A 13,233-nucleotide genomic window follows, 5' to 3' on the forward strand; every position below is an offset into this window, starting at 1 on the left:
CTGTCACCCTATGTGTGAATGGTGTGTCAGGCTGAGAAGTGTGGGGTACTAATTAAGCAAAAGGACAATGACCAGTGGCTCAGACTGTGTGTACAGATAATGGCCTGATGCTTCCTAAACGATGGATCCAGATCTGTTACTACATCAACATATGTATTTACATTTGAAGCTCTCTGAGAAATACGGCAACATCTTCACTGTGCATTTTGGACCCAGGAAGGCAGTGGTGCTGGCTGGATATGAAACCATCAAGGAAGCCCTTTTAACCCATGCTGAAGAGTTTGGAGGGAGAGCAGAAATCCCCATTTTTCAGAAAATAACCAAAGGAAATGGTAAATAAGGGCTTATTTGATTTTTTTTTTAAATGTGTGTATGTTCATTGTATTCTTATGAGAGGGAAAATCTGTCAAGATGTGCATTGATATGTATGACATTTTGAAGACATATAACAACTTCCATACAGGCTGAAATACAGCTTTATGGACATTCATAAACCAAATGATATGTCAGTGTGCTCTAACTTTCCTTTAGGCATAGGCTTCAGCCATGGAGAGTCATGGAAAACCATGAGAAAATTCACCTTATTTACTCTGCGAAATTTTGGGGTTGGAAAGAAAACCATTGAGCTTCGTATTCTCGAAGAGCTGAATTGCCTCATTAAATATTTTGAGTCTCACCGGGGTGAGTGTGAAAACTTTAATTCTGATAAAGAACAGCTAGAGCCCAGGTCAACAACAGGCTTTAGCCTAAGACTAACAGGACTTCCCACGTGCTTAGTCATAGGCATCCGGACTTTGCTAATCCGGGGAGTTAAGAATTTACTCCTTTTGCAGCAGGTCCTTTTGCATATCTCTGACTTTGCTCTAACTGAGCCTCTGATGGTTTCCATATTCATTAGAGCCGGTAGCTTTCCATGTCATTAGCTTATCACTTCCCAGAACTTATTCTCGGAAATACAATATCTAGATGGAGCATTCCTGCCCGGCAGAGTGAAACCGGCACATCCCCCACACAAGTGTGACTCCTAAACTGATTTCCTTTCATTGCTGGAAACACAGGGATGCCCTTTGACACCAAGGTAATACTGAACAGCGCCGTATCCAATGTCATCTGCTCTATATTGTTTGGAGAGAGGTTCGAATACAACGATCCCGTATTTCTAACTTTGCTGAAGTTGATAAATGAAAACACCAAACTGTTGGGCTCCCCTATGGTGCTGGTAAGTGTGAATATGCAAAGGGCTAACTGCTGGGTTTGATGCTGAGAGAAGTGCTGGGGGCGCGGAGGGGTGCAGGGGTCAGGAGCCAGAATCAACCAGTGGTGCCTGCGGTTCGCTGGAACAGTGCCGTTGCAGATCCTTGCTTCTTTAAGCATCAGTGTAGTCCTCCCCCTGCTGCCAGGACTGCCCTGGTCTGACTCTCCATAGTGGGTCCTACCTCTGTCACTCAAAGGATGTTAGGCATAGCCTTCTGGATGCTTCCTGCATGAACGTCCAAGGGGACAAGTAGGAAGGAGGCTCCCAAAGACACGAGAGCTTTCTAGCCACCCATACATTTTGGCTGTATAAGCCAAGTTAGGGTCTCTGTGACCTTCCAACCAAGATGCTTTAGGGCATCACTTGCTCCCCTTTAAGGATCAGGAAGGCATTTTTCTAGCAAATCAAGGATTTTACATGAATTAGCTAGGAGTCCCTTGGGGATTTTTTACTGCCCTCTCCGAGAATCACACCGTGGTCGCTGACAGACCCCTGGCATGAGTCAGTCCACGGTGTTGTGTGCTATACCAGCTCCTCCCTTCCACAGACTGCAGCTCTGGGAGGTGTCCAGGATGCCAGTAAACACGAATCCTTTTGTTTTCTGCCAGTTATATAATTTCTACCCCTCCGTTGGCTTTCTGTTCGGCGCCCCGAGGACCGTGCAGCGGAACGTGGATGAGCTGAACACCTTTTTGCAGAAGTTCTTTCAGGAACACAGGCAGGAATTCAATGCAAATAACTTAACAGGCTTTGTTGATGCATTTCTGATGAAACAACAGCAGGTATTCTACAGCTAAGCTTCGGCATAACCCGCGTCTTTGCTTTCTGTTAGCTTTTGCTTCATTTATTAATGCAGAACATCTGGTAGGGAATGGGGGTGAATGTGAATGCTAGACTTACTGTGATCAGAATAGACGTATACCAGGGCTACCTCCATCTGCCCGTGCTCCCACCGAGTCGCCTGTTGATTTCTGAATAATTCTAGTGATACTGTTGACCAAGTGACCTAATGTGCAGAGAAGTCCCATGGAAATTCATGGTGTGAAAGCAATAGAATCACTGCTAGCAGACAGGGATTTGCACAGAAACATCCTATCACAGTGACTGAAGGTCTGCTTACTGTTCAGGATTATGCCCCTAGCACTGCTTGCTTATTTTCTACTCAGCAAATTCTTATAAGTTTGGTGCTTAGACTGAACTACATTCTTGTCTTCCCTTAAAAGTGAAATGAATGAAAAGATAAAATGAGGCTCAAACTCATTAAAAGCTGAAAGGCATTTAGATTTACAACGTAGGGTTACTGGCTTTACTTGCTATGGATCTAATGAGCATTCCCGGTGTGTTTTGAAGGAGTCAAGAAACCCTCGCACCTACTTTCACAATGAGAACCTGCTGTTCTCAACCCTGGACCTCTTTGCTGCTGGCACTGAGACGACTTCTACCACGGTGCGGTGGGGTCTTCTTCTGATGATGAAATACCCAGAAATCCAGAGTAAGGCTAAGCACCAGGCTTTTATCCAATTCTGCTACACACCAAGTCACAGCCACAGTTACAGAAGGGAGAGGGCATGCACCAGGAGTACATAGAAAGTGCCCCACGTTCGAAGTAAATTAGAAAACAATCAATCTTATAAAGAGGTGCCATTCAACTGAGTTTAACTAGAAGTGCACAAGCAAAGGAGAGGCCGAATTCCACTTCGGTTCAGTTACACCCATTGGCGGTTCTTCTGTGGGCTGGCCATCTACCTTGTTGTTTTCACTGGTTTCACATCCAAGGGATGGCCTGGTTTTGACTGCATGTCCAATGAAGACTATGGAGTGATAACAGTGTGAGATGAGAACCAGATGTGGGATTTACCATGATAGTGGGGGTTATTGGCTCAGTAACAGCCGAGGGGAAACGAGTCACCTGCTGAACCACCAACACTTATTCCCGCAACACCCAGATTTCCCTTAGAGGCTCCCTTCCAAATTCTCCTTAGATTGCAAATGAGATGCCTGTTGCGGTGCTGTGTTCTCCTCTGGAAACCTGAAATCCTTGTCCCTTTCTCTTCTCCAGGGAGGATTCAGGAAGAAATGAATAAGGTCATTGAACCAGGACAGCTTCCCACCCTAGAAGATCGGAAAAAAATGCCTTACACGGATGCCGTGATCCATGAAATACAAAGATTTGCCAATATTGTCCCAATGAGCGTATCACGTTCCACCTCCAGGAATGTTAATTTCAGGGGCTACGTGATACCTAAAGTAAGCGTTGAGGTTGACAGCTGAAATTGCAGCCACTCGCACTGTTTTGCTCAAAGCTAGGAAGAATCTAACTCTAAAAGGGTTGTGGTGGTTGCTCTTCCGTATCTAGTCTCTAAGCTTTGGGCCAGAGTCTGTTCTCAGAATCTAGAAGAACTGGATTCTGCATCCAGCGGTCAACGCCGTTATTCTCGGTTTAAACCCACTCAACTGAGTGCAGGATTTTGACTTAGATGTACTCTTTGGGAGGCACCTAATACCGTCTCAGGGTGCTGACTGCTTAGTCAGAGCGGGAAGGAGAAATATCATACTGCTAAGGGATTTCAGTATTTACGGACCATGTATTCTGCGTAATACAGATCCATCGATAATGTTCACGGTTCTTTCCTGAGCATGATTTCTTTGGATTTGAAGGGATTCAGTATTCCCATGAGCAGAAGTATCATGTTGATTTGTTCAGTGATGCTCAGTGCTATTTACTTCCTCACGTGGATAAATATGTTCGGTCTGTGAGAGTGATGGCCTCTGACCATCTGTCTGTTGTCCTTACTCCTTGCAGGGAATAGAAGTGATTCCCCTGTTGACTTCTGTTCTGAATGACAAGTTGCACTGGGAGACACCAGATCAGTTCAACCCTTCCCACTTCTTGGACAGTGATGGCAATTTTATCCGGAAGGAGGCGTTTATACCGTTCTCCATAGGTAATGAGCACATTTTGCACTCAGTATGCCATCCTGCTGACCATGCCGTTCCCTCCAATTCCCATGGGAATTGCGGAGGTTCAGACTTATGAAAATCAGACCCAAATAGGAACACAGAACCTGAGAACTGGGGGTATGTCCTAGGTCATCATCCAGTCCCATTATCACAAGCAGCCACATTATAAATGTACAAAAACCCCTCTTAAAAGCAGTCAGGTGCCCCTAACAGCTGCCTCCTACCAGCTGTTACAGGCTCCATAGATACAGTTGTAAAGATCTCAGACAAAAGCATTAACCAAGCAGTGTGTTGCTGACCGCTCACCTCCATGTTTTCCAGGGCGAAGGGCTTGTGTCGGAGAAGGACTGGCCAAAATGGAGCTTTTCCTCTTCTTTGCAGGTTTGCTCCGGAAATTTACTTTCCAACCCCCTCCTGGTGTATCTAAGTCAGACCTAGATCTCACGGCGGACGTTGGCTTCACCTTAACCCCAATGCCTCACCTGGTTTGTGCCATACCCCATGAATAGTCAAAGCACATGCAATAAATATATTGATTACTGATGTTTGAAATCGGATTTTTGATGCCAAAGAGGCACCATTCACTACAGGAGAAAACGGGGGGAGGTTGGTGACAGCTCCAAGTTCCACAACTAGTGTTACTCCAGCTAAGGGCAGTGCTTTGCAACTGCTGGCTCAGTCACCGCTGCAGTGGAAAGACCCAGGGCCAGATGGTTCCTGGGTGCACCATGCAGGGTGCATGGGAGGATACAACATGTCTTTCCCTCTTGCTAATCCCAGGTAGCACCAAGGCACAGTCTAGCGGGAAGGGTACAAAAACTGCTGCCTTTCCCATGTCCCTGGGGTCAGGGCCCAGCTCTCTCACCTGCACAGTTCTGTACGAGTCCAGCTGGCTGGGTGCGTGGTGGGAATACGGCAAGAGATCATGAGTCCTATGTGTTTCCTCAGCTCATGAGACGGTCAGGGACGGTGGAGCTGCAGGTCTGGTCATGTGGGCTTTAGGAGAAGACAGCTGACCATGTGTTCATCAGAAAGCTGTGGCCGGTATGGAGAATCGATGGGGAACAAGACATGAAGAGAGGAAGGGGCTATATCTACAGCCTGCTGTGGTGCTCCAGGGGGGTGCTTCTTGAATGGGAAGCCACACTGCCATGGCCACGTAGGCAGGCTAATTAGCTCTGGGGTGACTAGTTGGCACTATCAGTCATGCTAATTAATCCACCTTAAGTACCATGTTGATGTTGTAGGGGTGCACTTGGTAGCCGTGTTGGTCTGAGACAAAAAGACATAACAAAAAACTAGAACCCTTGGTTCCAAAATGATACCTTTTATTAGACCAACTGGGAAATAGCAAGAACATTTTCCTTTTCTGCAAGCTTTTGGGATCGAAGTCCCTTTGTCAGGCTCTGGGAAAAGTGTAGATGGTACAAGATGGTAAAAAGTCCCTGTAGCTAGAAAATAAACTGCATCTTTGCACAGAGGGAGCTGAAGATGGAAGGCTGTCCCTCTGGGTCCATGTGAGCGCTGCGTGTAGACAGAACCACAGGAACAGGGGAAAGACAGCATTAAGATGGGACGCGCTCTGCTAAATTAGGCCCAGAGGCTCCGTGAAAGGCCGAGTAGTGTCACTGCTCTCGCGTGGCAGAATTCAAATGCATGAGATGAAATACCTGCAAGCAGCCACCTACCACCTCCTGCATGCAGGACGAGGCACGGTGGGAGGATGTCAGGACCTTCCCAAAACATGATGGTGTAGCAGTTGCTCACAAACATTCAGTCTGTGTCGTGTTTGTGCAAAGCTCTCTGTCACCAGCTCTTTGGTGTTATTCTCAAAGCCCCATTACCTGGAGTCCTGGAATTACTTAAGAATCTTAGTTTTTCATTAATAAAAGTACATTTGTCGCCTCTAGGACTGTAGAGACTATCTTGAGAACAGAGGCCAAGTACACAGTGAAGGCTCAGAAACTAGCAAATAAAGTGAAGCCCAAATATACTATTTTTAAATGAGGTTGTTCCCTTGAACCCGCTCCATCCTGGGAGGCTTTCTTCCGGATTTGTGAACAAAGCCACCAGCAATTCTGCATTAAACCAGACACAGAGACTCTATACATTTCCAGCATCCTTGTCATTATGAGCCTTATTTCTTCCCCTTTATGCTCTCTGTTCTTCCCAGTAAGGTCAGATGTTTGCCTCTCATTCATATAATTCTTTCCATGAATTCTCCTGGCGCCTGTAAAACACAATTAAGTGTCAGACCCAAAGCCAGCAGACATCATCAAGCGAAGAATGGAGAAACAATGAGAGTCATTATCGGAACAATCCATCTGAGATACAAGAAGCAGTGATGTTTTTAACCGAAGGAATGAAACTGTTTTACGTAATCTCTTCAGATGATGCCAGAACGGATTGACTCTCCTCTGAATCTCCCTCTGCAACTCAAAGCTCACAGTCCATGCACCACACCTTTATTATAACCAGCTGCTAATTGCCTGAAACAGAGCAGACAGGCACAGATAAATCCTCAGAGGATCAAAAAATCTTGAGACACTTTGACCCAAATTTTCAGCTGAGCCTGAGCCTGCACTCCCTCTGTGCACCGGTCTGCCCAGTCAGTCCTTCCCTAACAGCTCCTATTTCCTGCTGCTGTGACATAGGATTATTAACATCCTCTCAGTGCCAACTATGGATACAATTATAAAAAAACTAGTGATGTGGGGTGCAGACAGCCCTTCTCGTGCCTGATGTAATTCACAACAGGTTTGTATCCAGCTCCAAATTAAACCAGAATCAGAAACCGGCAAGGGCCAGGGCCAGAAATGACACATGAATTAGTAGAATTGATTGGAAACTGGCTCAAATCTGGAACACAACAGAAGTTCAGTGCACATAAACCGCTTTCAAAATGACTGAAACCTGTTTAAGATGGAGGGATGTAGTAGCAGACTTCACTGATTTCGGTTCAGTCGGTTTGTTGAACTTTTGTCCCAGATCCCCTCCAGATTCAAGTTAACTCACAGTCCCCCAGCATCCCAGGATGCTTTGGACCTCCCCCACAAACCCCATCTGGCAGGGTGGACAGGCTAGCCTTGGCCCAAGTTGTCTGTTCCAGCTGAGCAGGGAGGAGTGCTCTAGCACCCCCTGGCTTCTGGCTTGGGCCACTGCAGGCCTGTGGCTGCATTTCTGGAATCAAAAGTGAATGTCTGCGCGCTTGCTTATTGGTTCAATCCACACAGCTTAGACTAGTCTAGTCCAGCTAATTCTCTAGTCTAGTCCAGCTAATTCTCTAGTCTAGTCCAGCTTAGACTAGAGAATTTATTCTCTAGTCTGCAAAGAGAATAAATTCAGCCTCAGGCTTTTTGACTGTCTGTACTTAGCCAAGACATTCAGCTGTCCTGGGACAGTAGCTGCTACCACTGTCCTCACCACATGGTGGCAGGGCACTGTTAATAGCCTGTTTACATTTAGCCAGTGGCTACCCTGGGATGGAAGCAGACAAAAGCTAAACTAGTATAACTTACCCTGGTAGAGCTTGATCCTTTACCAGATTGAGTGAAATGACCCAATTGAAGAGTTACTGTCTGTTACTTTCCTACATTAGTATACTGCTGATTAAACGGGGGGGGGGGGGGGAATGTTTCATCTGTCTCGACCCTACTTCTCTGAACATGGGATTTAAGCCCTCTAGAAAATATTGCCCCTTTCTGCTTAGCCCTGTGTAAGAAATACAGTCTGTGCTCCAAGGGCTCCAAAGGTATCTTCCTCTCCAGATATTACAGCAGTAAGCACCAAAATGCTTAATGCTTTGCTTTGCAGCTTACCAGATTACAGGCTTGCTTGATTGTTGCCAATCAGTGATAGTTGCCACAGCTAAAATGGAAGCTACAGGTGCTGAGCATCTCAGGATTAGGATACAGCAAGACCTTGGGCCAAATTTTGATGTAAGCAAAAGATGCACCAGCCTGTCACAGGGACTCACACAGGGGCTACAAAAGCAGTGAGACACACTTACCTTCCCACACCTCTATATGCAAACTATCCTGCTATGGGTAGGAAGAGTAACCACCTCTCTGGAAATAGCTGTGATTAGCTCAGAAGCAGTAATTTAAACTGAAACTCGGAAAACTGCAATCGAAAAAGGCAATTGCAGATCTTCTTTCTTATTAATTATCCCCTTTAAACGTCTCCTCTATTAAATGAATATGCAAATTCAAGTCATATATGCATGGCTTAATCATATAATGATCCTGGGAACTTGGCAACTGTATTAGCAATTCTACACCTGGTCTCCCGCTCCCACTGGGTAATGAGCATTAGGAAGCTCAAGAATTTTGAGAGCTTGCTGAGTGGTGAAGTGCAGGATCAAACTGCACGAGAGGCAGTTCTCATCTTCCATGACGGCCGTCTAGTCAATGTTAGGATGTCCGGAAATGGCCTCTGTACACAGGTTGCCTATGAACCAAGTCGGTATTGACCAATCAACTGCTCGCTCTCTCTCTGGAGACTTGACTACAGACTGCAGGAAGATCAACCCTTGGTTTTGATTGGAGGTTTGGTTCATCGTCAGTCTGTCTATGCCAGTCTGATGCATAAGTCAGGCAGCACCAGGCATCAACCTCCTGGCCTCACTTCTCCAAATCTTTACTGGACTGTTTGTGCTTCATGGTCAGTCTCCCTCCGCTGTCTTGAGCTGACTAGAGAAAAACCTGGTTACGTAGCCTATTATCTTGTACTTTTAAAATGTGTCCAGCTCTTCTTCCATGCTCCCTGGATTGTTGTGGGTAATTGTGCCCATTTTTCAACCTCTTCTTGACATATTCCATCCATTTACTTACTCAACAGACACCAGCAATGAAAGCTGTTCAGTTTGGACTGGATGGACTTGTTATTTTTTCCAGGATTTTGCTCCATGGAGGAGGAGGATTCTGCAGTCCTTAATTTTGCTGTTATCAGTGGTGACCTGAGGTCTCCATCCTGCAGTTGCTCAAATCAGCACTTGTTTGATCTGTTCTAGACTTGGCATCAACGGTGCAGTCACCAGTGTCATGAATGATGCTACCTAGAGGAGCAAATTTAATAACAGTTTTCAACAACTCACTTTCCAAGGAAACACAATTATCCATTGGCAAATTAACTTGCATAACTTCTACCTTTCATTTATTAATAATAAAAACCTATTTGCTTGGCTGAATTTGCAAGACCATCTGTCTTTCACTGCACATCTTCAACTGATTTATTAATGAGACAGATGTCACCTGCAAAGTCCAAGTCTCCAAGCTCACCAAATATCCATCCATACACTGCCCCATTCCAGTCTGACAGTCTGGTATGTAGCAGAGGCATCCGCAACTCCAGATAAGATGGAGGACAAAATGCAGCTCTGCCCAACCCCAGAGCTAACACTAAGCCAGTTTATCAAGGCCTGGTTAGAGACATAAAACCCTCTTCTCCCATCACCCTTACCTCCCCAGAAGGCACATTACTCCTAACCTTTTGATGTCCTCCCGGAAACTAGCAACCTGCCTCCTCCACCTGGGGGTCTTCAGGTGGCAATCTTTACAAATTAAAAGGTCTGAAGAACCTCAGAGTCTGACTGAACCAGGGGGCTACCGGATCCTTTGAAGGGTGCTGGGAGGTGTGAGGAGATAAGCAGATATGCTAAGCAGAAAAGCCAGGCTCAAACTTGTCCCTGCCTGAACAGTCCCCCAACCCTACTGCCCAGCCCCTGTGGAAGGAGGTAAGCACTGTAACATATACATTTGTTTCTGAAATTGGGTTCCATTCAATTCACAGAAGTTATTCAAGTTCACAGCTTGAGTCCAAAAAAGGTTGAAACCCACTGTCCTGATTGCTGATTGAAAAACGTGGCTAGATGCAAATCTATACCATACACAGGCCTGTTTGTAGTGATTCGTGCTCGTGTAGATAGTAAGCCAAACCTGATGACATTTGAAATCTGCAGATGGGCAGATAAAGAGGAACACACCTTTCAGCTCCATGCAGATGCCTTGGACAAGGAGACATTATCGGAGATATGGAATGGAAAAATGGGTGAAGAGAATATTCCACTTAAATCTAGATGGCAAAGTTCATGAATGGCACATATCAGCTGGCCCAATGTGCCCCCAGTGCCAAGGTAAGAAAGGTGTGAATTAGGCCTGGAGGAAAATAAATGGTATCTGCTGGTAGGTAACCAAAGGAGAATGCAGCTAGCACAGTCATCAGACATTCTGCATGTGGCACAGACTGGCACTCCCAGCCTTGGAGAGCACAGAGTCCAGAGCGCCAAAAATTATAATGGACATTGTGGCACCAGCAGAGAGAGAGGAAGCAGAACAAGATAAGGACCTGAAGCCAGAAGGGTGCTGAACCCTACCGTACCAAGAACTAACCCAGTCCGCCTTGTGTGCACATGGAAAGATGCACTAGGATAGTGTCTGTGGCTTGGGCAGGTGGACTAGGCCAGTGCCCACACTTGGGTTGGTCACCAGGATTGGCACAGGGCACAACAATGTCCCAGGTGTCCATCAGCGCAGCAGCTGTGGAGATAAACCATCTGAAGGCTTTTCTAGGTTGCTGTCTCTGGCCAGATCCATGTAGTGATCCTGACTGACAGCTAGGCCAGCACAACCCCTGCTATCGATGCAGTCCCACTGACAAGATTACAGTGGCATGTGTTTTATTGGTGGTGGGGCTGGTTTTATGAGGCTGGCACAGTGGGCTGCTTTACCAGTACAGCTGTGCCCACATCAACAGCATATTGCTGTGTGCTGTCCCAGTGCTTCTACCCCGGTAACGCACTCCTAGTGCTGTGTCTGTCTGTGTTGCACTAGCCTCGGCGTGCTCGGGTAGGCGAGCACGTAGCCAAATGCATGGCATGGGAAACACGTAGCAGGTCCATTATCTAGACAGGGATCTTCTGTCATCACAGGCGCCCGACATCGCCTTGTCATTTCAGGGCATTGCACTCAGCGCCGGCTTGGAAAAAAAAAAATCCTTTCCCAGACAGTTTAAGTCTCTTTCTGAAAAGCCCTTTTTATTACTTAGACATTTTGCAAAGGAAAGGCAGAATACCAAAGCAACGGGTAGTAGCACAGAGCTCCACGGGCCATAGGGTGCGGCATGACAGGAGAAATCCCCCAGGACCACACAAGCTGCGCTAACTCAACATGCCGGGGGCAGGGGTTTGACCATGTCTGAAGGGAGCAGCCAGCAATTGGTGCTGCCGTAATAATTGCTAAAAGTGACAGTGGACGTGCTCTAGGGTCCGCACGCAAGCCTGGATCTGTCTGTCTCGAACACTGCTGCTGTGGTCACGGTGCCTACCTCATCACGTTAGCCAAGGGCAAGCTTTTGTGAACACAGGAGGATGTGACAGCAGTCCCAGGGGTGCTGGGGCAAGGACGTCACTCGGCTATTGGCCTTGGATGTTGTGAAGGCAAAAAATTATTGTACTTCTTTTCCCTCTTCTCTCTCTTTGCCCACCTGCCCAGGCAGGATTGAGACTCCAACACACTTTGGCACCAATGCTTTCCAGGAGTGGACAACTGCTGCTAGCCCCTTTGGAACAACTGCTTCCAGTCACATGAAGGTATCACACAACCCAAGACCTTCTTTTTGTCTTCCTTCTTGGAAATACTAAAGATGATGGATGTGGAAGGTTTCCATTTAAGCAGGAACCCAGGTGATGGCATGATTCAAATGAAGCATTTGAAGAACCACATCTGGCTGAAGTGAAAGCTGTTAAGGGCTGATGTACTGAGCTGCACACAGGGAGCCATTTGCCAGTGCACAGGTCCTACAAAAGCCGAGGAACCACGCTCTGTTTTCCTGAGCTTCGCGAACTATCTGTGTGTAGCCAGTACAAAGTCTTCTGCAAAATGGAGATTTGAGAAGCTGCAGGGACGAGTATAAATGAACCCAAAGCAGTTGAAACCTGGTGCCTGATTTTTGACATTTGACTAGAAGACGACTGCGGCTTCACCACACTCCCTGTAATACTGCTCAAAGCCTTTTTTTTTTTTTAATTCCCCTTCTACCAACAGCTTCAGTGCCTGGTGAAGGTGCTATTACAGGCAATTCAACAGGCTAGTGCCCTCCCAGCTCTGCAACTGAGTGACCACGTGACCCTGGCTAAGTTACTTAACTTTCTGCTGCTTCTGATCTCCCATTTTTCAGATGGGAAAGTAATAGGAACACAGGGCTGGAAGGAACCTTTTAGGCCACTGAATCTGGTTCCCTGTTGTTACAGGCAGCCATATCCCGTAACTGTTTTCACAAAGTGATCAAGCTCTACCTGAAAACGAGTTAGATTCCCTATCCCTTTCCCCCCGCTCCCCGGGGAAGGCTGTTCCAGAACCGCACACCGCTGATGCTTGCACAGTCCTCTAATTGCCAGCCTCCACTCCTTCATGGCCAGTTTATGCCACTGGGATTTGGGTCAAGTTTATCTTTTAGCTTATATAGTTCTTTCCCCTCCTTGGTACCTCCGCATAATGTAGATATACACTGAAATTAGATTCACTTTCAAGCTTTGCTTTTCTAGGCCAAACCAGAGCAGCTCTTTCTGCTCTCGACTTGTAAAGGAGCAGGCCCCCTGGTTCATTCTCAAAGCCCATTCTCTTCAGCTCTTCCCATTTGTATTCATCCATCCCTGAACATGGGTAACTAGACCTGTACAGAGCACTGCAGACAGGATCTCACCAGCTTCTTGGACATGTGTACCAGTATTTCCCCATTTCAGCTAGATCCATTACTTGGTGTGTCCTTGGGCTGTATTTGCCTTTTTTCAGTTGGATCACCTTGGTTGCTCACAATCATCCTTTCAACTGCTCTGTTATATTCAGCTAGGGTTGCCAACCCTCCAGGATTGCCCTGGAGCCTCCAGGAATTAGATATAAATCTCCAGGAGACTGCTGAGAGTCACTCACGAGATAAATGACAGGGTATTCATTAAAAGAAATATTAAATGTTGAATCCAATTTATACAGTAGGCCAGTGGGTTTTTTAAATGTAGTAGT

General features: G+C 46.4%; 1 protein-coding gene across 2 annotated transcripts; it reads left to right on the forward strand.

Moving 5' to 3' along the window:
* Positions 1 to 1,001: 1,001 nt before the first annotated feature.
* Positions 1,002 to 4,755, forward strand: LOC102574728 (cytochrome P450 2K4). Of its 2 annotated transcripts, none has more exons than XM_019494616.2 (6): positions 1,002 to 1,219; positions 1,864 to 2,037; positions 2,606 to 2,747; positions 3,315 to 3,502; positions 4,059 to 4,200; positions 4,538 to 4,755. In XM_019494616.2, exons 1-6 carry the CDS (start codon positions 1,061 to 1,063, stop codon positions 4,723 to 4,725), a joined length of 993 nt encoding a protein of 330 aa, XP_019350161.2. In that variant the 5' UTR covers positions 1,002 to 1,060; the 3' UTR covers positions 4,726 to 4,755. The 2 variants fall into 2 exon arrangements, with proteins under 2 accessions (XP_019350161.2, XP_059572259.1); XM_059716276.1 differs by having other exon boundaries at positions 4,598 to 4,755.
* Positions 4,756 to 13,233: the final 8,478 nt, after the last annotated feature.

This window comes from Alligator mississippiensis, chromosome 13, assembly GCF_030867095.1.
Source record: "Alligator mississippiensis isolate rAllMis1 chromosome 13, rAllMis1, whole genome shotgun sequence".
NCBI classification, from domain to species: Eukaryota; Metazoa; Chordata; order Crocodylia; family Alligatoridae; genus Alligator; species Alligator mississippiensis.

Coding starts and splice junctions, on each gene's coding strand:
- LOC102574728 (XM_019494616.2), top strand. CDS start 1,061: ATGCCCTTTGACACCAAGGTAATACTGAACAGCGCCGTATCCAATGTC. Junction 2,748..3,314: donor GAAATACCCAGAAATCCAGA/GTAAGGCTAAGC, acceptor TCTCTTCTCCAG/GGAGGATTCAGGAAGAAATG. Junction 3,503..4,058: donor GGGGCTACGTGATACCTAAA/GTAAGCGTTGAG, acceptor TACTCCTTGCAG/GGAATAGAAGTGATTCCCCT.